Below are 25,720 nucleotides of genomic sequence, written 5' to 3'. Positions count from 1 at the left end.
TTGGGGTTTTGGTTACAATTTGGAGAGGTACTTCAGGTTTGCTTTTGGTTTGTTATATGCCATGGAAGAGATTTTGCCTGCCAATAACATAAGAATAATTACAAACTTCAGTTATTTGATGTGGTAATCGGTCGTGTTCAAAACACTGATTTTTGTATTTGGTATTAGAAGGAAAATTTACAGGCAGTTTATATTCTAGTATATTCAGAATTTGAAATTTGAGGCTGGTTTGAGAAATCTTTTGGTAAAAGATTTAACCAAACACCTAAACTCTGAAATTTAAAGCAAACTACCTGTACAACTCAATGTAATGTGGCCTGAAAAAACAGTCAAGGGTAGATATTCTTGGTGTTTCCCAAGATCTGGGTTGTGGTAAAAGTCTGCTTAAATGTGATTAACAAGTTTGCCTGCTTTATTTTCTGTGGCAAAAGAGCAATTTTTGCAGTAGCAGTAAGCTCACATCTCTAGTATCATGTCAGTAGTGAGTTACGTGGTTTTATCTTTCTGATACAATTTGCTGTTCTGCCTCTTTCTGGCTCTCACAGAGGATTCAGACCTCTATAGCAGAATTTCAAAAATGCTTAAAAGAGAAAGAGATTTAGGAGAAGAAAAAAAAAGGAGAGATTAATCCAAAATAAGAGCTCTTGCATGTGACTACAAAAAAGCACATCCAACTGTTTTGCTTGGTTTTTCATTCTTTTTATCCAGTTTCAGTTGTTGCGAGTCCAAGTGCTATTGACGTGGGTTGTTTTTGTTTTTCTTTTCTTGGTGTGAAGACTTAGTGCTCCGGAGAATGCTGTGGGATGCCAAAATACATATGAATACAAATTGAAGAAGAAAGTAACTGCTGTTATAGATCAGGAGCATTTGGTCATTCTTCATCATTGTATAAACCATGACAAAACATTACCATCAGCTTCCAAACTGTCGTAACTGATTTTTAAACTATTTCAATTTGCATCTTTAGTATAGTTGCTGACCACACACAAAGGGGAAAAAAAAAAAAAGAATAGAAATACTTTTATTAGAGCAGGTCTTTGTTTAATCGTGTAGACCTACTTTTTCATAAACCCAGATGTAATTGTACCAGTGTATGAATTACAGTCATTTCCCAACCTGCAGAAATTTTTGAGTTGTTAATTTTTGCAGAACGTTTTTCCTCTTAGCCAGAAACTGCGTTAAAGAAAAGACTGTTGTCCAGGGAGTTGTAAAAAGTAGTCTGGAAAACCTTTTATGTGCTTTCTTTTAAATAAAACAGAATTGCTTTATGTAACAAAGTTAACTTCATCAACCTTTTATAATTATTTAACCATTATTTCATTTTACCCCCTGCTCAAACATTATACATTAATGCAATAGACACCTGGCTGCGCTCTTAAAAGTTTATTTGTCTTTCAATTCCTGTGATAGTAGGGGGCAGTATATCTCCTTAATTATCTTTGTTCAGGGAAATGTTGAAAGGCCAGGGTAGTTAAACAAGGCCATTTGGATTTGCAATAAGGTCGAAGTCAGATGCAAGGAAAGTGGTTAAATGCATTATCATCTTATTGAGCACATCATCAGTAAAGTGACCTTGATGGAGGTGGAAAAAGCCATTTGGCTATTTTATGACAGCCACCTCTCTGCTGCCTTTATCCCTTCCAGAGAGTACTTCAAGTAGCACTACCATAATCTCCTCGTGTTGCTTTGAAATCTGATTTTTCTTAATTACAGCTAATGAGTTAGAGTCTGAAAATGGAAATGTACTTTTTTAATAGTGGCAAACTTTTGTACCTCGAATGTATCCAACGTATCCTTCAGCTTGGGTGGTACAGAAATATCTCTAAATGTCAAAGTGACCTTAATGTTGATTATTATATATCTGCCTTTAAGAATCTCTTAATGATATCATTGTTTTCTATTCACGAAAGGCTTTATTCTGCTGCTCTTTAACCTTATTCTAAGTTAGTATGAGGACAGACGAGCCAACTTTCAGCCTTAGCAGCAGGGATGCTGTTTGTTTTAGTGTTCGTGTATTTATGTTTTTATAAAGACAAATTATGGGAGGCCTGTGGCTAAGCTGGAAACAAATAGTTTAGAAAATGTGTAACTAGTGTTTAAATTCCAATGTCTGTTATGCTTGGTGATGGTAGTCAATACTGATGCCTTAAAAGCTCACAAAAGTGAAATTTCAGCTTTTGTCCATTAATTTACGTATTTAATCAAAGTACTCTAAAGTGCCCATCTTCCCCTCCCTTCTTTTTAGCTATGTTTTCTCATTCAAGAATTTCTTTATTTGTTTGGTTTAAAACTACGCTGGTTTGCAACAAACAATATAAGCCTAAATTTATGGCTTTGAAGATGCCTCGGTAGTAGGTGGTAATTCTTACAGTGCTCTCTTTACAGGCATTGCCATAATTATTAAGGGAATTTTAAAACAAATGTACAAAATAAAAGGGAAGGCCATAACATGAAAACTGGATCTAAATTTGAACACCTTAAGATATAGGTTAATTGGCTGAAGCTCATAGCAGAGCATTAAGAATGACTGGAGGCTAGAGGGAATGATTTATAAAAAAAGATTAAAAGAATTTTTTTTTTTTAAGTGTATATATAGCTTGGTCACATGGCTGCTATGCACTGATGGAAGAACCATCTGCAAGATTTTTAAAGACTGTGTGGACTGAGGTGGTGTATCTAGATGCAAAAATAAAACAAAAAACTAAGGACTAAAAAGATCATCTGCATGTCAAGGCACTTTTTGTAATGGTAACATCCTGGAGGTTATGGAAAATAAGTCAGCACAATTGATGGAAGTCTCATTTTTTGAGAGAGTAAATATTAATTGTTTTATGGCTGAGCGTGGCTCTTACGCCTTTGGTTCCTAAGTTTTGATCAGATGTTGCTGTTTTGAAGATAAGTGTACTTACTTTCCACTTTGTGAATGATGATCTTTTATTCTTCAACATGTAGGTCATCTCCAAGAAGAGCTCAAGATTTGTCCTGTCATCACCTCTGTCTCTGGAGTTGGTAAAACTCAGAGTTGTGTCTCATCACAATTTGTTTTAAACCAGCATTATGCCTGGGTATGCCGTTACTTTTCTAGTAGCTTTTACTTCATATTCAGTCGATAAGATTTTAAAGTTGCCAGCTGCAAGCAACGTGTTGGTGTGGTCTTTAGCCCTGAACTGTAGTCACACTGCGTACTCACTGTTTAGTTTCAACCTCAGGGAGCCAACCATTTGGCTCCCCGAGGTTGTTTTTTGCAAAAGTTTGCTGATGAAACTGGGAGCTGGACTGAGCTAGAAGTACCTGATGCTCTTCCTCAGTTGCTGGGGTATTTCTCTTAACGCTATGTTCAGGTGGTGGCTGCTTGTTCTCAGAAGAGCAATTTTGAAAGCAGAGCATCCAGATGGAGGGAGGGTCTCTGCTTTCACGCACACCTTGCTCCTCACGGACATGCTCTGTTGATCTGGTTGCCTGTATGGTGGAATTGTACCTTCCCCTTGTAGTATAAGGAGTTTTATTTTCTTGCTCGTTAGTTACTCTTGTTTCTTCCTTAGCACTCTCCTGCTACTTACCCCGTGTTCTGCCACAGTGGGAAGAGTCTCCATGTGTGTTTCTGTGTACCCATGTGGAACACCAGTCTTTTGAAGGTACACGCATAGAGCCAGAGGTTGAAAATGTAGTTCTGCCTTCTCCTGTCAAACTTCCTTATTTATCAGGTAACTCCAAGAAGTTTGTCACACAGATAGGCCTGTCCATTGTCTTGTAATGATACCGAATCTCAAGATCTCTCCTATCAACTAAGAGACAAGCAGGGAGCTGACGGATATTGTGATGAAGAGGCTCGGAATGTTCCTTGACAAGCGTGCCAAAAATCACTGTCAATATTAGAGTCTTTTTCAAAGCCCAGAAGTACCTCAAAGAAATTTTCTGTTCCTCCCCCATCTTCCTCTTCATTTGTTCCCCTCGTGACCATGTTGGTTTATGGAGCCTGGCACATATTTCATTGCCAGGAGAGTTTCTTCTTAACAGCTGTCCTTTCTCCAAATCACACAGTAAGGTTCATGACATGAAATAAGCATCTTCAGAGCATCTCAAATAGTCTTATTCTGCAAGCCCTACGACTTCTTATTTTGTGTGAGATCCCCTGTATTTACCATTTGCTTTTTCCCCTGAGGTCAAGGAATCTCAAACTGACTTCTCAGACAGTTGGTTCCTCTCTGGGTGTAAAAACCTTCTCCCCAGCTGATTTTTTCTATCAGTGCCATTTGGGTAGTATTTCCACTTATTCCTCAGCAGCTCTGCCAGCTTTTCACAGAAGAGACCTGTATATTATTTATCAATTCTCTTTTCTCATTTCTGCCCTCCAGCTTTTACATTACCCCCTCATCCTAGCTCTTTCTACTTAATCCTAATTTACTGCTGATCAGACCCATAGCAGCAGAATCAATTACATGAGGTGAAAAAAGAATAAAAATAAAAACCTACATCAGACAAACTTATGTTTTTGCCTTTGAGGTAATTGGTTTTGCTCGCAGTGATCTCAGTGAAACCGGGTAGAGCTGAGCTGCTTTATCTTGCTTGTATGTTGTCTGCCTTCTGAACAAAAGCAGGAATATCTGCCTTTGTTTCCTGTGGTGCATGTGTACCCCATAAAAACCAGGTAAGAAGTGGGTCTTTTGGAGTGTCGGGTTTCTCTCTGCAGCACAGCAGAGTGGGGCTAGAATATCCTCTTTGATTTTTTTCTTATTACGTGCAATGTTATATGTGGGTGGAGTTCCCATGCATGTTCTTGTGCTAAACACGGTCACTGTTAAACTTGCATGTGATGAACTACGTAAAGGTGTTTACTAAGAAGTATGAGAACAGACTGTGGGCCCTCTCTTAGCAGACAGAATTGCCATAGTTCCCTGGAATCGGGTTTATTGGGTATAGTCCATACAGAAATTATAACCTTTATTAACATAATTTTTAGACTGAGATGTGTTAGTCTGAAACAAGGTATGCATGCATGTATGCAGGTTTGCATTTTAACCAGGGAAGGAGTCCCCTGCACTCAGCTGGCTGATGTTCAACCTGTGTTTAGGGCTGTAACACAGTGACTTTTTAACATTATAGCTAATCCGTGCCAGAAACTGTTAAGAAGTGTCATAGAATTCAGTAGGTAAAAGGCCCTGGATGTCAATAAACCCAGAAGGCTGGCAAAGTGTTATTATGTGAAAAGTTCAGCTCTGTATTCCTGTTGGGAGCTGCGTGTAGGTGTAGGGTGCTGTGCTGCTGGTAGCACCCCAGAGGTGCTCCCTCCTTCCTCAGTTCTCCCAAAGCCTCCTGTATGGTGGAAGAGGGCAAGGAAGAGAGAAGAGACCAGCCAGGTCTCACTGTAGGGAGTAAAATCAGGTTGTGGAAGAAGAGACAGAGGCATAGTCTATGTCTGTACTAAGAAGGAGAGCAAGCCAAGGTCCATTTTCTGGCTCTGCTGGCACACGGTGCGAGCATCACGGCAGTGCACATCCCCTTCCACTAAAGTTCGTGTCACATGGACCAGCGGCTGTTCCCAATACACCCTTCCGTGCCTTGGGTGGGGTTACTGGGCAGAGCGCTGGTTGTCAGACACAGAGATTAAGGCAAGAAAACCTATCACTTAAAGGTTATTGATGCTTGTATGCAAGTGCTTGCACTCAGGCTGAACTGATCCTGTTCTGCGCTTCAGGCTCATCATGGTAGGGGTAAGAAGGAAAGAGCAAAGCAAAGGCTGTTGCAGGGATGCACCCATCTGCTTTAAACAAATTTGAGTTTGTCAAAAGCCATTAACACTTTTCAGCATAACAGTGCGAACTTAAATATGAATTCATCCTGTAGAAGAGTCTTTTTTTTTTTTTTTTTCCACATACCATCTCAGTTAGATCTGGATTTCTTTGTTCTTTCTGTCATGTTGGAGGTCTTTTCTTGGGCTGTCAGGGAGAGAACCCTTTTCAGTGTGGTCCTGACCTGGAGCAGATGTCCCACTTTACTTAAAAGATATCACTTATCTCAACTTTGCTAACATTTCATGCCACAGATTCACTTGCAGCTTTAGGGACATCCGTATTATGCTTTTGCGTCCAGGTTTCTTTGTCACATAGCTCTTAATTTAGGATCATGAGATCTATTAAAAAAGAAAAAAAAAAAAAAGAATATGAACTGCTAGTTCCCCTTCAGCATGCATCTTGCTTGACTGGCTGCATGTGTAACTGCCTTTCACATGCCATTCCTGCAAGATTTGTTGCTCCTATACCAGTGAAATCAGCTTTAAAAAAAAAAAAAAAAAAGTTCATCTCTGCCTCATTTTCATGGACATTTCCTCATTTTTTGAAATACTTGAAAATATTGTGGCTCATATTAGTGATCACGTTTCCTTTCGTGAGATGATTAATCAGCATCAAAAGTTTTGATGTATTTTCTGCTGGGTGTGGATCTGCGTGATATATGTCTTAGTTGATAGAATCAAGTTCTTCTGCACACATACCATCCTGAAAGTAATAAACCTTTGTACCGTGATATTCCTGAGTGTAAATTGCTGCAATTGGATTTTAAGTTGGTTGAAAAAAAAATGTGTAAATACTCCCTTTTGGCTACCCATCTGAAGAGCCTAAAGAAATGCACACTACTCCTATGTCAATTATAACTCACACTAAATAAATTGATTCAATATCTCTCTGTGGCAGACAAATGACCTAGCAAGCTTTTTGGTTTGAACGAAGCTACATCTCCTTCTAAACACCTACCATTACTCTGTTCTTAAAAGAAAATGATGCGCATAGAAGCTAAAGTTTTGTAAAATAGTGGAATTTGCCAGCCGAGCTATTAATCAGTCATTTACGGCTCCCTCTTTCATTCAAATGCTGCCTCAGACCTCTGATCTAATTCTGCAGACAGAACTTCTGTCTTTGTCACTGATAACTCTGGTTAACTCTTCCCTACCTCAGCAGCATTAAAACGGAGAAAGGGAAAATATTTATTGACTTGGCATAGCCAAACAGGTAATGGGCAATTCACTGTGGCCAGCCTTTAGGATATGTCATGCTTTGAGGTGACACAGGGACTTTGTTGCTTTTGTAAGAATCTCCTGTGGTAAAACCCTTGCTGACTTGGTGGAAGGAGAGTTGGCTTATTGGTCTGAGCAGTTATGAAAATGTACCTATAGCAAAATAGCAATAATAACACATGCTTTTCTCTGAAGTATCCATGCTGTGGTTTGAAAAGCAAATTTTAAGAAGATACGTTCTTCCACATGATGAATTTGCCTCCGTACCTTATGTATAGTGTAAGTTGATGTGCCAGTGCAAGGAAAAGCAATAATCCCAGCAAAGGGGAACCAAAGTTTCATCTGTACTAAAATACGTAGAAGATTTTAGTATTTAATATTGATAGTGCATACACAGTTTATGGAATCAGTGTAATTACACATCTGTGGTTTAAGCAAACCAATATCAAATGAGTGAATATGCATGATATGTTAGCTGCATATATTTGTTTTTCTGATATTTTATTGTAATTTCCTGAGCCATGCCAAAGAGAAGACAATAAAAGATACTACTGTTTGTTTCCTGTAGCCTCAGATACCCATACCTAAAACCTCTGTGGCTGTGGGCTGTTTTGTCTATTAACAGAAAACCTGCAAGGAACTTAGATTTAGTCTCATAAGATCAGAGTCCTTACATCACTCAGAGCACACTTAGCATTGTTAGAACATATTATATGTATGTAAGTGTTGTTTGAGGAGTGCTTAATTAGACTTTATCATAATACTTGTGCATTGTGGCAGCTAAAGTTCTCCATGCAACGTGAACTTAGTTAAGAAACCTGTTGGAGGTCACTGATAGGATATGAAGTCTGAACCTGTGGAGTTTCTGTATCCTGCTGCAAAATTGGGATCAGTGTCCCCAAGTATTGTGGTTGGAGAAGACCTTCAAGGTCACCATGTCCAACCTAGAATTTTCTGTGATTCCTCTAAGAGAGTGTGAGCTAGTTAGTTGAGAGCATCCATCCCTGTTGCACTTGGATGTCTCTGCAAAGACACATCCCAGTGCTACCAGTTGCACGTTCCAGTACAGAGCTACCAAAGAAGGCCAGTTTAACTCTGGTACAGTTTAGTTTGGAAACCACGAATCCAGACTGCTAGGCCAAGGCATTAATTGTTTAAAAATTATTACAAATTGAAATATTAGTACCAATTATTAAAATAGCTTAGTCTCTTAAAGTTAACAAGCTGGAAGAAATCTGAAGCTGTTTTTTCCACCTTTAAAGATGAAATTTGTATGCAAGATGACTAGAATACCAAATCCCAGCCAGATGTGAATTATAACTGCAAAATTATGAATGCTTGAGAAACAGAGTGCATAGTGGAAATGACAGCTCTACGGCTCTAGTACAGGAATGCCAGGAGCTGCTGTAATAACTTAATGTGTAACATGCTATAAAATCAGAAATAAGCACCTGTATGTTTTCGTGTTGCAGAAGGTTATAGTAATGAGACGTGTTGCTCTGTAGACAAATTCCATGCTATGTCACAGCTACAGCACTAGCAGGTCTTCACATACCTGCAAGAGTAACTTAGTTTGTAATGAGGTGGTATATACAAAACTAGCAATCAGTTTTTTGCATTTTTTAAATATCCTTATTACAAACATCTGTAAAATTTGCTGTCTACTGAAGTAGAGTTCTGTGAAACAGACATCTTGTTTGTATTTAATGCATGTAATACCTTGCTTTTGCTTGCTCCTTCTCTGGTTAGTAACAAAATGTTTGTTTGTTTGTTTTATGGATTATGGTGCTGTTAATTGCATGTGCCATGAAAGCTTTGCAAAAGGGGAAAAAGCCATTTGCTGAAAGAGTTCTTACTGTTTTCTGAAGCATCTTCTGTCTTTCATACTTCATAATTGATCACAAGCACTCAAATGTTTGTTTTTTCTTCTGTCCTGAAACACTCTTGAAAGAAAGATTTTGAAAGCTCTTTTGCAGGAGTGGGGAAATGGGAATATTGTAAATTTCTTCATTCACGTAAAGGAAAAGGATGTTTCAGTTTGTTATTTTCATTGTCACACGTGAATAGTAAAATACAACCAATGCAATTAGGCGGCTGACTACAAGCTAATTTTATTGGATTGCTAAAGGTTAATAGTGTGGCTGTATTTCAAATCACACATAGGCTGAAATTATGACAACAGGTGTAGTAAAAACTGTAGTCACTGCTATCCCTAAAATAATATCCAATCATTTAACGACAAGAAATGTAGAAATCCAAATACCATATCCAAATAGGATATTCCTGATCCTGGTAAAGCACTTTGCTCCTATATTTCCTAGTAAAATTTAGGCATAATCTGAGTGGTGATTTTAGTACTTTGCTGTAACTGATCTTAAAACTTGCATCTGACTTGTTAAGATCTTACATCTGTAGTTAATAAAGTAAGAAATCTTTGATAATAGGAGTGGAAAACGGTGTATAAGTATAAAATCATGTTCATTAGTAATTTAAATGTGTAGGTTGCCAAGGACCAGAAAAATGTTTTCTAAAATACATTACATGTAATGTCAAAATTCCTGCATGGAGAGGTAGAAAATAATGACTAGTCAAAAGTCAGACTAGTCAGCTGAAATACTTTCAGTAGACAATATTTTTCTTCATGCTTTAGGGCCGTGAGAGGAGCTGCAGTGGGTTCTCAAATACAGCACAGAACAGTCTTAAAGTTTGTCAAGGAATCTGTGATTTAGTAGCCTGTTTACATTTATGTCAGTATTGTATAATGATGTTAGTATATGGAGTAATAGCATTTTGATTCTAAACTTAATGTTTAAAAATACCAAGAAAATTTTAAAACTGCCTTTTTTTTTTTTTCTTTTTAACTGTGTAAGATCCCATCTGGCTACTGCAGATGGATCTTCAGAATGATGTAGTGGATTGCTTCTTATGAGAGGTTATAAGTTTGGAGTTATCACATAAAACATATTAAGGATATAATGAAAAAGAACAATAAGCTGTTTGCTCTCTCTTCTGGTAGGCCATAGCTCTTTCGGGAATTCACATGAAGGGCTTACTTTTCCCAAAATGTTTGTTGGCAGAGGTTTGTCAGCAAGCCCTGACACCTGTTCGCATTGGTAGGAGCATCTGTTATTTCAGTGTTAAAAATTTTACTTCTGTGGTTTTAACAGAGTTCCACTTCTGCTGTTGATATAAGTGTACCCATCTTAGAATGTTTACTAGCATAAATCTATTTATTTAGAGGTGTCGTTACTTTTTTCCCTGTTTTTATTAGGAAAACTAGTCTACCATCGCGTGTGTTTATCTGTTTCTTGCAGTTTTTATAGCTAGTAATCTCTAAATAGTAAATACGTTGTCAACGATTTCAGGCTATTTTCCTGAGCTTTTCTTGCATGTTATTTTTTCCCCTACACACACTATCACAGTAATATCCAGTCCTGAAAGCCTTATCTCAGCTATGCTGGCAGTTCAAACCAAGTTTTGTCCCTAAAGCTTTTCAATGCAAAAAAAAACATAAGTTACATCATGGTTTCACGCTGGGTTGGCTGCCTGGAGTGAGGGGGGGGTGGGTGTTGTAGCACTTGGACAAGGAGAAGGAGGAGGAGGATGGAAGTTGAGATTTGTGTAATGAGTGTGAAACATCTGGATTTACAGGCTTATCTGAAGGTGATCCATGAGTGCTGTGCTACTACTTAGTGTGGCTAGAAGAGCTGAGAGAAAGGCATTGATGACAAGCTCTTGTTTCAGATGCATTTGTTGTAGGTATGACTTGTCTCTGTTATGAAAATGTTTTCTGGCAGGATGTGACTGTGTTTGATTTCTGTAAATCATGGTGTTTTTTTTTTTAAAAAAAGGACATCCGAATAGCTAGAACAAGGTACTGTTTTAGATTTTGTATAATTATTTGTAGCACAGTGAGCTGGCTAGTATTCATTTCAGAAATATGCTAAAATATTTTTAAAACAAGAAGAAAATAGCAATACATCCTCAAGTTAAAACCTTTTCAGTGCATGCAGTTTACATTTTATATCTCAGTGTGCTATGTATTCATTAATTTAATACAAAAACACCATCTGTATTAAAAAAAAAATCAATAAAATAACTGCTGCTTTCTCTTCATAGCAAGCAAAATAACTGCCAGATCACATTCAGCAGGAAGACCAAATGGCTTCCCCTCTGCCCCCACCTCCGGGGCTTGGGGTGCATCTCCAGTTATTCTTTCCTCACCAGCGTGGTACTATGTATCAGGCTGGGCGATTTTCCATTGTGAGGCAGCTGGTTGTGTCTTTTATGAGCGATGCGTCACTCCCTGACCGCGTTTTGGTAGCTGCGTGGAGCAGAAGGGCAGTGCCTCAGGAGACAAAGAAGATGGCGGTAAGGCCGTGCGGCCCACGTCTCTCAGGGCAGCAGCCCGCTTGAAGTGGTCTGCAGGCTACCTGCTTCCTTCCACGTCTCTTGCTCTGAAAGCTTCCTATTTTTTCTATCCCTCCTCCTTCATATCTGCCCTGATTTTCACCTCATTTTTTTCCCCCTGGGTTTGGTTTTTTCTTTCAGTTGCTCAGCTGGGCAGCAGATGGGTTTGTTTTATTCCATATCCTGTGTTGATGCTCCTTTTTGGTATCTCTTTTACCATCTTCTTGGGGCCAGCAGTGCTTGTGGCCCAGGCCCATCTGTGACCAAGGCTGGACCATTCACTCTAATTCAGACTAGTGGCTTGACAACTGGGCAGATTTTTGAAGTGATTTATGCTGGTTTAAGGGAGTGCAGGGGGAAGGCAGGAGAAGGGCTTGGGGCACCTTTGGAATGTCAGGGAGAGGAGAAGCAACATCTCCTTTCTCCCCTCCACCAACCTTCCTCTCCATCCCAGCCTTCTGCCCCAGCTGATAATCACCTTTTTGTTTCCTTTGGTTCATTCTAAATAAAAACTAGTGGTTATGGTACATGTTCCATTTCAGGAAACAAAAAATTAATAATACAAACCGTCTTTTAGTTCATTGCCCAGCTAGAGAATGTACCAACTTATGGGACTGCAGATTTCCATACATATCCTGGTTTGGGTGAAGTAAGCGCCACCAGACAGAGACAAGCCATGCTTAGTCTGTCCTGTGAAGAGCTGTACATGGTGACTTCAGCAAGAACAGGACTGGTTGTGGGATTAAATTTAAAGAAGTTCTTCACTATTTAATCTGCAGCAGCTGATTCAGTGTGCAGTGCATCTCCTTTAACCATTACTGCTCTTCTGCTCAGTACTTGCCGTTCCTAATCCACAGTAAGTATTGGTGTGGGCAGCAAGGCTGGAACATACTGATTTAGGAAATGAAAGGTGGCTTACTTGCTATCTTGAGGAGCCAGGACCTTAGGACTTTGCCCTGGAAACTCTGCATTTATGCTTTGCGCTTTCAAGTTGGTACAGGAGGAAGAGTCAAATCCTCTTTCAAATTTCAGATAATTATTAAGTAACTTATTCTAAGATTAAATTTACATTTTAAAGGGAAGATATGAGCCTTGAAATGTTTCAATTAGTAATATTTTTTGCCTTCAAAATCCTTTCAGCTTACCTGTGAGCACTTCTAAAGAGATACAGTGGTGGTTGAGGCTAATTATGAGCACTGCATATTAATACTGTAATTGGCTAGCATTGCCTTCCCCAAACAACAACAAAATAACCAAATATTGTGCAGTCGCTGTGAAGTAGACAATAGGAATACTAAAAGGAAAGTATTTATTAAGAGTGAATTGTGATTGGCATATATCCGAGCAGTTACAATTTCAATATCCCAATCCTAGAACTACTTTATTATTATTTCCCTTTTTGCTTCAAAACCTGAATAGGAGCATAGAATGACTGGCATAAAATAAAATACTGTTTTAGTTTGCACACTAAGGTGGGTGGCATGCTAGAAAATTAAGATATCCGGCTAAATGCTACTTGTTTCCCAAATAACTGCAGAGCTGCATAGACCTGAAGAAAAAAAAAAAAACATACTTCCAGTATCTTTGAGGATACTGTTTTGAGGTGAATTTCTTCTGGTTTCTAGCTTGCCATTTCTTTGTAACTGCTTATCAAGCTTGTCAGCCACAGGTTTGGAGCAGCTCACGCTGCTGCTTGTAGCTGCTCTGCAGACCTGCAGGCTACATGAGGCTTCAGATTTATAAAGTATTGCCCTATTAGTCTGTCTTGGTAATTGATAATATTAGACATAAAGTATGGTCACTGCTTATGATATCAGTGGAGTGGTAGTAGGTCAATAAAATTTTGGCAAATGCTTCTTTTATATTGGCATAGTAAGAAATGCAAATCATAGAGTCTGGTATTAAAGCAAGTTCTTCCTCGACCCAGATTTCCAGGGGCTTCACGTCTGCAAGTGGGACAAGATTTTTACAAGGGTTCAAATGATTTCTAAGATGTAGGAGGTCCCCTTTATGAGACAAGTAGATGAGAATTTCAAAGAGGTCAGTGCTCAGAGACAGGAACGGATGAGAAAGGAAAGTTTTTCCCCCTATCTACTACCCTAAATCTTGGAGTAGAATCACCATCTAAGGCTCAAACCGCTTTTGAGCTGAGAGTTCAGTGCTACCAAAAAGGTGACCCAGAAGAAAATTGGTGTGGGGTGGGGAGGAATAGTGTTCTGTTGTGTTAGCATGTCGGATCAGCTCCCTGTGCAAAGTGGGGGGCAGGAACACCTGGCATAACTTCAGCCTTTGTTTGCAGTGCTCGTGTCCAGCACCTGTGATCTTTGAAAAAAAAAATGCATCCTATTTTGCATCTCTTTCTTTTTTTTCCAATTTGGCTAAAGGCAGTCATAGTGACAGTGGTTCGAGTTACTGCAGTGTGGTGTTTGATTGTTGTGCCCCACCCTAATCTCTTGTTCTTTAAGGATTTTTCCTTGCAGTTGGAATGTCTGTAGGGCACGGTCACATTAGTTAAACATGTACACTGATGCTGCAGTATCAGTGAAAGTGAAGGGTTCAGTGCTGACTTGCAGCGTATTTGCTATTTATTTACTTTTCGGGCTACCCAGTGGGATATGAGACTGAACTTGTCTTGCTCTTATTTGAGCCTCAGTATGCTTACTGTGCACATTTGTGCAATTGCTGTGAAGAAAAAATCACTACAATAGACTCGTAAACCTGAGCAGCTGTAGGGGCTTTCTCCGCAGAAAAATCAAAGGAGTCTGTCCCGGTCTCCCCGTGAGTCTGCGCACCATGGCTTGCTGCTCCTGTGCCCTGGCAGTGCAGGAGCATGGTCCTACCTGAAAATCATGCTGCAGCGTGATCTGGGCTGCAGTCGCTCCTTTCCCCAAAGCCCTATGGCTCAGGTTTGTCCCTTCCTGCCTTCTGGAGAGCGTTTACTCCTTAAAAACACCCCAAACAGCTGCACATAGGTCAGGCAAGCACTTTTAAATAACGTGACTCCTGTAATAGGTTGTCTTTAGAGCTGAGCGAGATTAGCTAAGCTGCGTGATTTTCAGGGAGCTGAATGTTTGCCCAGTTCCTCTGCAGCATATACCCCTGAGGAAAAATGTCAGTCTGCAGTTACGTCAGGATGTGTAGGTGCCAAGTATGTGCTGTATAGCATCCACAGTTGGTTACCCACAGGTTATAAGGAGGCTGCTTTCTGTTATAACTGCACGGCTATTTGTTTATTGTTGCTGGAAAAGAATAATTGTATTGCTTGGCTTCAGGTACTAGCGTGTACTTTTATTATTTGTTACTGATAATTGCCCATTTGTAGTAATACGTAATTTCCTATTTTGGTGAGAGATGAGGAAATATTTTTGAAAGGCCTAAACCTTTATTCTGGGGAGGAAAAAAAACCAACAACTTTCATGTCAAATAACTTACAGATTTTTTGCCATCAGCCCCTCAACTTGGTCACTGTGGTGATTTTAAAATCTCTTGGGTAAAAATAGACAATGATGGGCAAAAATGGACAGAGAACCAACAAAGAACTCATTGTTTTATTCATGTATTTATTTCTAATAAAAAATTAGGTTGTTTTGAGTCATCCCTGCTCTTTCTTAGCACCTCATTTTGTGTGAGTTTGCAAGGGAGAGGAAGAGAGGACAAAATCGTGGGGAGAGATGGCATCTAATGCTGCACCTGTTTCATGGCGTGCAGCTTTGCTGTTTGCCACCCGAATGGATATTTAGAAGGGAAGATAAATAGTGGGAAGACCAGCTCAGACCTCCCAGTGGCTGTTTAAAATAAGGGTTATCTGATTTACAGAATGACCTTTTAGAGATACCGTGTCTTAGTGGTTTTTCTGCAGGCTCTTGCTAATTGATTTAAAACTTGTCCGGAGAGGTCAGTTTTGTTCCTTGGTTTTCCCTCCCAGATGTTAGGGCTGTTAGATGGGGGACGAGGCTGTGTGGCCTCGCCAGATGGGGAATCCGTGTGCTAAAAGAACTCCTGTGAGAAATGTTACAGGAAGGCGTTCGTGCTGTCTGCAGCTGTACACCAGTAGCTCTGTGCAGTACAACATCTTCGGGCATCACACAGTCTTTACCGGTGTTTGTTTTGAAGCTTGCCTGAATTTTTAACAAGTGTCTATAAACGTCTCCATCTTGTTTCAAAATAGACAATGTCCTACAAAGCAGTTTCTTCACGTATTATTTTGCTTCAACTATTTAATTAATTTTACTAAAAGAGAGAAAGTGTGAGATGGCTGCAAACTATTTCTTTCTTAGAAAGCATATTAATATTTAGCACAGCATTTAAATGTGCCTGATTGAGACTCCTGTTTTGCAAAGCACCAAGATAGCGAGGATCTTTGATGCAATATGCCTATTTCATTCATCACTCGTGCTGAGATCCAGGTAAAGTGTAAAGCTAAGAATATGCTCAGCTGTTCTGCAGGGTAGATGCTTTAATGTATTGAGAAGTACCTGTTTATTGATAAAGCAAGGATTGTTATCAGCAGATAAAATTTTGTGTTTTCTGTAGTACTCTTCATTTCTCAATTTTAATATAAAACACTTTCTGAAATTGAATCTTTAACGTTATTCAGTTCAGCTGAGGGGAGGAAACATTAAGAGATAAGAAAAAAATGATGTTTTTCTCATTCCTTTGTAACATTTCTATTTTTTGTTGAGCTTGTTTATACTTGTCTGTTGGTTTGCGGTGAATAATCCACGTTGTTTGTCATTAGATCACGGAGCTGCGGTCAGCCAATATTAGCTCTTGCTCTGAATTCAATGTTAGACAGACAAGGCAACTCTGTGCTAAATTTTTATTAAAGCAGGAGGTATTTGTAAGGACAGTAGATAATCCAGATAAATTGCAGGTTCAGAGTAGCTGTTGTCTTGTGCTTAATCTTTGCTGGGACTAAATTAAGAAACTACATTAAATGAAACACGTGTTTTTGTTTCTGAGGCTTCATTCCAGGATAATCCAAGCACGGAGAAGCTGGTAGCCACTTCACGGTGTATAGGTTGCCAGACCACTGATACTTACCAGACCCTTTTACTGGCACATGGTGAGTTTCTGTCAGCGCGTATTTCAAAAACGCTTTGAAATCCTCTGGTGGAAGCATTTCCTAAGTGCCGACGCCCTTTTAAATGTCTATGTGGGGATCTTACTGGGCTTTTTTTTCTTTTTTTTTTTTTTTTTTTTTTTGTAACCAAAGCTAATGTAATCTGAAGGGGAATCTTCCAAATTCTCACTGATGGTATCTTACCGTGCTGCAAATAGTTTCACTGCTGGTTCCCAGTAGCTTCACAAAAACAGATGCTGCTCTCAATTTTGAGAGGGATGCACAATGTCCTAACAACAGCACTTGTCAAAGGGCCCGCTGGATGTTATAGCAGTCCAGACTTCTTTTTTTTTTTTTTAACTGGATTAGACTGCAGAAGCTCAAAGTGGCCAGAGGCACAGAGCGTATTTTACAGCACAGTGAAGTGCAGAAGGTGGAACTTCTCCAGACAAATATCTCTTCTAGACCTTCCTCCTTCAGCAAATCTCTTTGTTTTCCTGCAAGAGGTCAGGGTCCCACAGTCAGTGTCCACAGCCTCCTGATATCTGAATGGCCTCAAAAGGCTTTGAATGTTCCCTGCATTCAGCCTGTTCTAAGTAGGACATTTTTTCTTGGGCCATGTATAGCGCAGGTACCTCGATGGGCTTTTTGTAGCTGTGGTGTGCCAAATACTGCCCTCCAGTAACTGCTGCCGTGGCCTCAAATGGCAGCTATGGGTGCAGCTGTCGCATCGCACGGATGCTCAGCAGTGCAGAAGTGAGAGTTTATTTTGATGAGTAACCTTCATTATTCCACGTGGTCTGAAATTATCTTGTATTTTAATCATGATAATGTTCATCTGGTTGAATTGGGTATTTTATAAACACGAGTTACATCTCTAAGCTGCTCTGTCGTGACATAAAATAACAGAGGGAAAAAAACGCGTGCCAGCTGATGTCGTCTTGCTTTGTTCAGCGAAGGCATTCTTGTCACTGTGTGCAGAAGTAAAATGATGCATTAGTACCCAGACAAAGTAAAGTGAGTAATTTGGGGAACTCTAGTGGTGCAGCATTTAACTGTGGCATGTTTAGTTGTCAAGAAAAATCTGTCCTGCTTCATAGGGGGTTTATAGGTGCAGTGACAGAAGGATGTGACTGAAAGATGGGCTTATTTTGGGAAACCTAATTAGAACAGCAGTTTTATTTTTCTGTTATTGTTGCCCAAGGTTTGTCGTGTTTCTAGTGTTGCTATTAATGTCTTCTTAAATGTCAAATTCAAACTGCTGATGGTGATCATCTCATATCATATTGCTAAATATATACATCCCGTTGAGAATGTATAATGTAAATTGTATGCCAGACCCTCTACATATGCGTGTTAAAGTCTTTTAAGGAAAATTTGAAAGCAACCATTTAGTTTAAATTTGTTTCCTGTTTTCCTTAAGTGGCATACAAAACAAATGAAGACTTTTTTTTTTTAAAAGGAGACTTCATGCTATTGCATTATTTTTAAATGTTTCTATTTTCTGAGGCATCATGACACTAAATGCTGTAAGAAAGAAATCCCAAATATATCTTTTCCTGATGAACTGAAAGTTAATGTCATTTGCTTCTAAATGTTGCTCTGTGAGGTCAAGTACGTGCCTGCATCTGCCACCTAGCATCTAGCAGTCAAATGGAGAAAAACAAAAAGTGCCTCAGGGAAATCCTTTGTAAAACTTTGTAACGTACAAAAGAAAAGTAAGTTGGCCCTGGTATTCTGGAAAATTCAATACAGTTTCCATTACTAATGATAAATAGCTCTTCATTTTCTTTTTACTGAGTCCTTTTTGGAAATGAAAAGTCACTTTAAGATGTTCCTACAGTCATTAAATTAGTTGGCTATTTAATCCGAGTCTTGTGTGAGCGACTGCTGTGTGCAGCCTAAGTTGTGTCCGGTTCACTGCTTGTTGGAAAGAGGGTGTGCAGAGTTGTCCTCTGCTACATGTTGAATTTCTTGGGTTGAGCTTTGCATCTGTGGTTTGGACTGAGACATCGGTTACTTGCTGTTGAGGCTGTTCTTTTATCTTTTTGTGAGAAATCACCTGTAGCTTCCACGTGTAAATAAGATTGCAAACATAAGTGAAAAATAAGTTAGGATCTCATTGCTGCTACATGCAGTTTTAAAAGACTCGGGAGATAACATACCAAGGGAATAAGATTTAGCCTGGTTTTGTGATGTTTCCAGTGGACTTCAGTATCTGCCATTATGCTTTTTTCATGCTTCAAAAGCAAGGTCTTGAAATTTTAGAGTTATAAATATATTTATTATATTCACCGACGTCTGTGGAAAAAAAAAAGATGTCTGACTTCTGGCACATGAATACATAATTGTGGGATTTCAAAGTGCTTATATCTTGTTAGAACAGCAAACCTTTGGATATCAAATATGCAATTTTGAAGAAATGAGGGATGCCATTTATTTTTATTAAGCTGGGATTTGAATGTTTGAAGAAAGTATTGGGGGAGGCATTTCTTTTGAAATGGAAGTAATATTCCTCATTTGCGATGTTAAAAATATTATTTTTGGCATAGTTACATTCTTTATAAATAAACACAGAAATCTGTGCCTGAAAGAAATATGCTTGTTTTCCATGTCTACTTATAACTTCTTTACGTTATTATTTTCACTTTTACGAGGGTTTCTGTTTAACAGCAAAAGCAGAGTTGAATGTACAGCTCTCTAAATTTACCATTACTTCCATGAGATGGAAATGCCAGTGTATTGATTAAAGAATATCAGCGCATGGAAAACATTTTGTCTCATTATCAATTAGTAAGTCACAAGCAAATCAGTGAGTGATGTTTTTCAGGTGGGAAAATGCAGGATACAGTTAAAATTAACTATTTCAGTTGACCATAACCAAAGAAGAAGATAAGGATAATAGTGCTTGGAAATCAGCCTTTACCTTTCTTTTCATTTGCTCAGTAAACCTCCTTCCATCTTCTGTGCAGCTTGGGCTCTTGTCCTGTTGTTTACTTACGTATTCCAAATACCAAACCTTCTATGAGTATGCTTTTATATCCTGAGGAGCTTACACTTTCTATGGAAGACTAAGGTTTTGGTCAACCTAAATTTGTAAAAGCTCACACATTCGTATGTTTCTATATATGACGTGCAATAAACGTAGGTTACGGGAAAGAAATTCATAAATTTAGATGTGTCTTACATGCCGACTGATCTTTTTCACCATGAGAAATTTTAGTTATTTTGTGTATTTTTCAGTGCCTGGCCTTAAGGTATTTTGTACTGTTTTTCTAATTACATGTATGAAGTGGCATTTTGGGAACCCTTGGAGATTATTGAGAAATCCTTTTCATAAAGGTAGCTGTTAAGTGTGAAGAATTAGTTCTTTTTTTGGTGGGGTGTGTTTGATTACAAGGAAATTATATCCTGCATTTAGTAAGGTGAAAGCCAGTGCACCCTTCTTCATGCAGTAATAGTGGTCCTCTGGTATAAAATTACACCATTAACTCCCTAAAACGCCTTCTAAATATGGTTTACAATTCTAGTGCATTTTGTCTTCCAGGTGAATATGGTTATTCCTTTGTGTGTTTGGGATTAAGGATAGCTTCATGAAGTAAGCATTATAATTGTTTAGATGGTCCTGGTTTGGACACCTTGTATTTCGGTGTAAACATGAGGATGTTTGTTTTGTTACAGGGAATCATTACAATAGGTAAATAGATGGAGGAGGGGGTGTTGGTGGTGGAGTAACTGGCAAATACAGTGAGATGTGATTAGTAAAAATTGAAAAAATATATATATTTAAAGTGATGTGACTAGCCATAATAGAAATAAGGGAAAAAATTACAATGTATGTTAAAAAAAAATACACATATTTGGGAATAAAATCAGTGTATTGTTTCCCTGGAGGATGTTACCTAAGTCTTAGAAACTTATTTAAGAAGTAGGTTGCACACAGCACTGAGAAATAAAAATGAAGAAGCAAGGAGAGCAGTGGGATAACCTAATCCAGTAAGTCCTTTCTATCTCCGACTTACAGCTGTAGCCTGTAAGTGAGGTTCAGCTGGACACGAAACCTGTGCCTCAGGTACAGGTGCTGGATGTGCTTCACAAAGTCCTAAACTCTGAATTGGGAGCAGCTGGACATGTGCTGGCCTTCTTTTGTTTCAGGTAGATGACATTAGGACATTCAACTTCTTTGCATTGATTTCATATGAAAATGTTATTGATGATTTTGAAGACTAGGGAGGGTTACCGTGAAGACAAAAAAGACCTGGCATGCATGAAAATGTGTGAGAACCCTTGCTCAAGAACATACAGCGCATCTCAGTTGTGTGTAGACATGACTTTCCTCTTTTTGAGTTAGCTGATGCCAGTGCAGACCTTGTCAAGCCTGCATCTCGTGGTGGGAAATCCAGTCAGTGGCAGCTGCCGCGTACACAGGTAGGACACAAAGAGGGCCCTCTCTGTGCAGCTTGATAGGACTGGAAGGCTTGAGAGTCTGAAAATCCAGTCTTTCATCTTTGTGAGCTTTCCCTTCCCTGCCAGGATTACACCTGTGACAGCCCCACAGAGATATTTGTTGCTGCTCTTGATATTGTTAATATTAAATATTAAAATTAAGTATAAAATATTAATATTTTAGTAGTCACACATCTCCGCACATCATTAGAGCCTTTTTGTACTAAGCACTTTTCAACAATACAGAGGCGCAGTCCCTGTCCTGAAGAGCTTGTAATATTAAATGAAGGATGTATGAAAAACGGGAGCAGATGACTCAATCATATATATGTATTATATATTTTGATTTTAAATTATGAGCAAATTGCCAGTTGTTCCTGTTTTCTCTTTAATCTCCCTGTTGGTTGGCTGATTTGGGACAAGAAACTGCAAATAGATGTAGATTTGTATTCGCTTGCTCTTCCTTCGTACTTGGCAGATTTCTGCAATTTATAGAAGCTTGTAGTTTCTCAATTTAAAAAAAAAATAAAATCAGATGCAATACTCAAAATGAATAAAGAGAATTAAATTTATAGGTCATGTTCCTGGCTGCTCTGAGGGCGGCACAACAACCTTTGTAAATGGGCCGTGTGTTCATCCACTGGGGTTGCAGGGACAGTCCTAAAATTAAATTTATGGAGGCCTGGAGACTGCCAAAGGTGGGGTTCCCAGACACCAATTATGTCTTATATTTTAGCAGTAGTCTTGTATTTTACCCTCTAGAGGATATCCCAATGCTAGAACAAATCCTTTCGTAGCTAAATTTTACTGACTTTAATCAAACAGACTAGAGTACAAATTGGTTCCAGATCTGGGATCCATATTTATTGTAACTGTTTGAAAATAGATGGAGATTCAAGTTGGCTCATTGAGCAACTAGAAGTAAAATGCCCTTGTCTGGTGGCCAAGTGTGAGTTGGGATGACCTCAGGAGCTGGCTGCTCCAAGGGGAGTCCCTGCCGGGCCCCCTGTGGCCATGCTGCAGAGGAGATGCAGTGGGTGGAAGGTACACAGAGGACAACTCCGTGACGGGACGGTCCTGCAGCCTGGCTTGTGTTGGGGAGTGCTTGGGGAAGGGAGGGCTCTGTAACCACAGCAGGTCAGGACGGACAGACGGACAGACAGACGCTGGGCTGCAGTTGCTTGCTGTTGCAGTCATCAGGAAGATGATGTCCTGTTTGGGTATGATTATCTGAGGGCAGTCTGGCTTTTCTGATATCTTGAGAGTGTCAGCTGAGCAGAAGCAGCTCTGGGAGGAGAGAATCTGTAATTTGTAATGACTTGGTGGGATTATCCCAGTCCCCGGTAGGTAAGGCTCAGCAATGCACTTTGATGACCAAGGATCCTTCACAGCAAAATCGCATAGTCTCTTCATACAAATACACCTGGAGTGCATACATGATAGCATTATATCCACCAGCCCCAGGGAGAGATATCATAGACTTGCAGGCTGTGAGCCTTGAAAGGGCAGCAGGGACTTAGGCTTTCGGTAGGGCTTCTCCCTAAAGCAGTACCTGAGAGTACAAGGAGGGGAAACCCTGTGTGTGGGTGTCTGGCACAGCTGCTGCTGCTGCAAGGTAAGTAGGTGGGTTGCTTCTGTGTCTTATACTTAATTTGACTTTTTATCTATCCCTGATATTCCTGTTGCTTCTTCTGTGTGCGTGTGGCTTCCTCTGAAGGTCTGGTACTTCTGTGTCTCCTTTCCTGGGGTTCCTTAGTTCGTTTTTACCCCTCCCTCCTCCTGTTATAAAGCGAAATGAATCAAACTGCTCCATAAAGCTTAGCAGTAACACCATGACTGAACTTGTCTCCTTTTGTGTTGTTACGACTGCATTCAAAGTTGTTGATCAGCCACCCTGGCCTGCTGACAGGCATGTCTGATTTGTATGGCACTTCAATCTCTTCAGTTTTTGTTGGAAAGGGACCCCTTCCATTAATAGTTTTGGTTTTTCTGCATGCTCTATTTAGTGTTCCTGTGGTGTTTTTTTCAGTTTATTTGCTTCCACTACCCCTAAACCCAGTTTGTCAGTGCTGCAAAGGTTCATAACTTCTTGAAGCTTCTACTATATGTGAAGCGTGTATATGAAAAAGTGGTGTATTAAAAACTCTCTCATTTTTCTACATATTAGTATTTTAGTGTTGTTTCTGCATTTGATCTGAGTTTTTGTAATGATCTAGGCTTTTCTTAAGATCAAATCAGTCATCTTGTCTTATATGTAGCAACTGCACAGCGACATCTCTTTTACGTGAAATATATGTCATCATTTTGTATTCTGCCTGTGTGAAGAAAGTGTCTTCATCAAAGGTCTAGTTAGTGTGTAAGTGCTTTGTTTATTTGAGGTTTCTAAGCATTACACATTTTCTAATCTGTTTGCTTATGGTTTCATGAAACCATGGAGTTTTTATGATGTCTCACATTGGCTTAGCATATATACATTATAAGAAAGCTTATATTTTTGTGATTTCTTTTTTTATTGCCACAGTCCTTGAAATGAATCAGTGGGAATAAGGTTTAGAGCTGTATGGTGACAAACAGGACCAGTGGTGTTTCCAACTGATGTCTTCTCAGGAAGTCAGGGACATGACCACTGTCCTACTATTCCCACTAGGTTCTTCTACGCCTCCTTGCTCCTCCTTTGGTTTCCATCACTGATCATCATCCTTTTATAATCATTTCTAGGAATGTACCAGTCCAACTTCTCTGGCCCTTTTTATTACTCCTCTTAGTGTAATATTATGCAATTCCACAGTGTCCTTCATGTGTTTCCAGGTTGTTGTTCTTGACTCTGCGTTACCGAATTTCACAAAGTGTGGCCGAGCTGGCTGGCAGCCCAGCACTGCTGGAGGTGGTGAGACGTGGGGTGCTGGTGCCCCCAAACATTATTTATGTCTCCTCTTGCTGCCCCTCACGCTTTCACCTTGGCGGACTCTTCTCCACCCTGTTCCCCTCTCCTGGCAGTACGTGAACTCTGTGTCCGTGAATCTGTTAAATAGCTGGAACAGGGAGCTATAAAACAATTCAACTGAACTTTGTGCTCTTGACATTCGCTCAGTCACTAGTGCCCTAAGGGGTATCTTCTTGGAGCTTTTGTTTCCCCTTTCAGAGTTAATCAGAGACAAAAAGACTATTTTGTCTTGAGACTGCAACCACTGAAAAGCAACAAAGGATCAGCACAAATCACTAAACTTCTTATGGCATATAAGACTTGGTCATCTCATTAAGTATTTATGTATGCTCTCTTTTTTTTCCTGCAGCTGTCATATTTCTCAGAGGGGACACAGCACCATATCACCACATCTACTCGTCTTTATGCTTCTTCGTTAAACTGCAGTGGGAAGCTCTTTTTTTTTTTTTCTTTTAAGTGAGTCAGGCATAGCAGAACTGCTGCTGTTTTTGGTTGAAGCATTTTGTAGTCTTGCAGGAAAATATTCTGGGCGTGAGCTGTTTAGGTTCTGTTTCCCTAAATATGAGCTGGCTTTCATAATTTATTTTTCTTTACAGTATCTGAATTCTGATTTATTTATTTATTTTTTGTTGTGGTGTTTTGTTTTGGGGTTGGAGACGGGATGTTTGAGGGTGTTTTCTTTGTTTTGTTTTGTTGTTTTTTTGTTAGTCTTCCAGTCTGCATCATTACTGTGATTTAAGTCTTAACATAACAGGGCATTTCCCCTCTGTGGTCAGTTTCTTTTCTGAATAAAGGATCTCAGTTGTGGAAGATGAATGTATTCTGTACATTTTTGTGTGTCTGCTGCTTGCAGTTTCCTGTACTCTTCCTCTTCTTCCTGCCGTTCAGCATCAGGGCAGCGCAAGTTGTGCTGGCAGTGCGTGCACTGCTCTCCTGGCAGCTGGGGCGCTGTGTGTCGAAAGAGTGATGCGCTTCAGTGTATCCCAAAGAGCACTTTCTGACCCACATGGAGGAGTGAAGGTACAGGTCTTGGAACAGTGCTGCTAAAAAGGAGCTATATTTGTCTTCTGGCAACATCTATATGCGCTGAAGAACTTTTTCTAACCTGTCCCCACGGGGTGAAGTACAGTGTTTTCTATGTTATGTAGCTATTGCAGGTCAGTGCAGAGCTGTGCTGTTTTTCCTGTGTTACTGTGCATTGGATCTGCTGGCTTTTCCATTTAATAAATCATTATTATGTGAATTTGGGGTCTTTTCTAGTCTTGTTTTAGAAAGGTTATATAATGTTTCAGGGGAGGTCTATGCAGGGCCTAATATAAAACCACAGCATCTTACAGTGTGTAAAGGTAATGAAGTTTCTTTTTGTTCCGTATCTTTGAGTTTGTCCTGAGGACTGCTGGCTGCTTGTTGCTATATATTGCTGTGACCATTTGTATTTCAGTAAGACTTTGTCCCAAGACTGGAATTTATTCCCAGATGCAGGTCTTACCCTGTTATCCTGACTTTTCATCCCGTATGTCTGAAATGCTCTTTCACTGTCTGATGTTCTACTCAGATCCTTCAAAATCTTTTTTTTTTTTTTTTACTTTCTATTTGAATAACTTTATGTTATTCTGATGACTGAAACTCTGCTTTGTGTAGAAAATTCAAAGAGTAGCTTGTCTGAGAAATTCACGCTAAAATGCAAGTAGATGAGACAATTTCTCTGAGTAAGCCAAAATACATTGCACAGAGGAAAATCCTTGTCACAGAAACCTGTGGAGAAAGTTGTGTATCTGAAATTGTGAAAGACAGTTTCAGTTGTCAGCTATTCTGAAGAGAAAGAGAAAGTTGAGGTCAGAAAATAAAG

The 25,720-nt window shown here is 39.4% G+C and overlaps 2 protein-coding genes across 2 annotated transcripts in view; both read left to right on the top strand.

Moving 5' to 3' along the window:
• The window catches only part of LOC310899262 (teneurin-3-like), a 1,088,357-nt gene extending 1,077,630 nt beyond the window's left edge, over positions 1-10,727 (top strand). Inside the window, exon 18 of the mRNA XM_083835486.1 lies at positions 10,661-10,727. Coding sequence (XP_083691612.1) covers positions 10,661-10,683 — 23 coding nt within the window. The 3' untranslated portion in view covers positions 10,684-10,727. The remainder of the gene's footprint in view (positions 1-10,660) is intronic.
• Positions 1-25,720, top strand: part of LOC310899261 (teneurin-3) — a 242,570-nt gene that overhangs the window by 3,513 nt on the left and 213,337 nt on the right. The window lies entirely within an intron of this gene.

The sequence above is a fragment of the Anser anser genome (genome assembly GCF_964211835.1).
Source record: "Anser anser genome assembly, chromosome: 4".
Taxonomy (NCBI): Eukaryota; Metazoa; Chordata; class Aves; order Anseriformes; family Anatidae; genus Anser; species Anser anser.
Note: the sequence above shows the minus strand (reverse complement) of the source record. Positions and strands in the feature narration are given on the sequence as shown.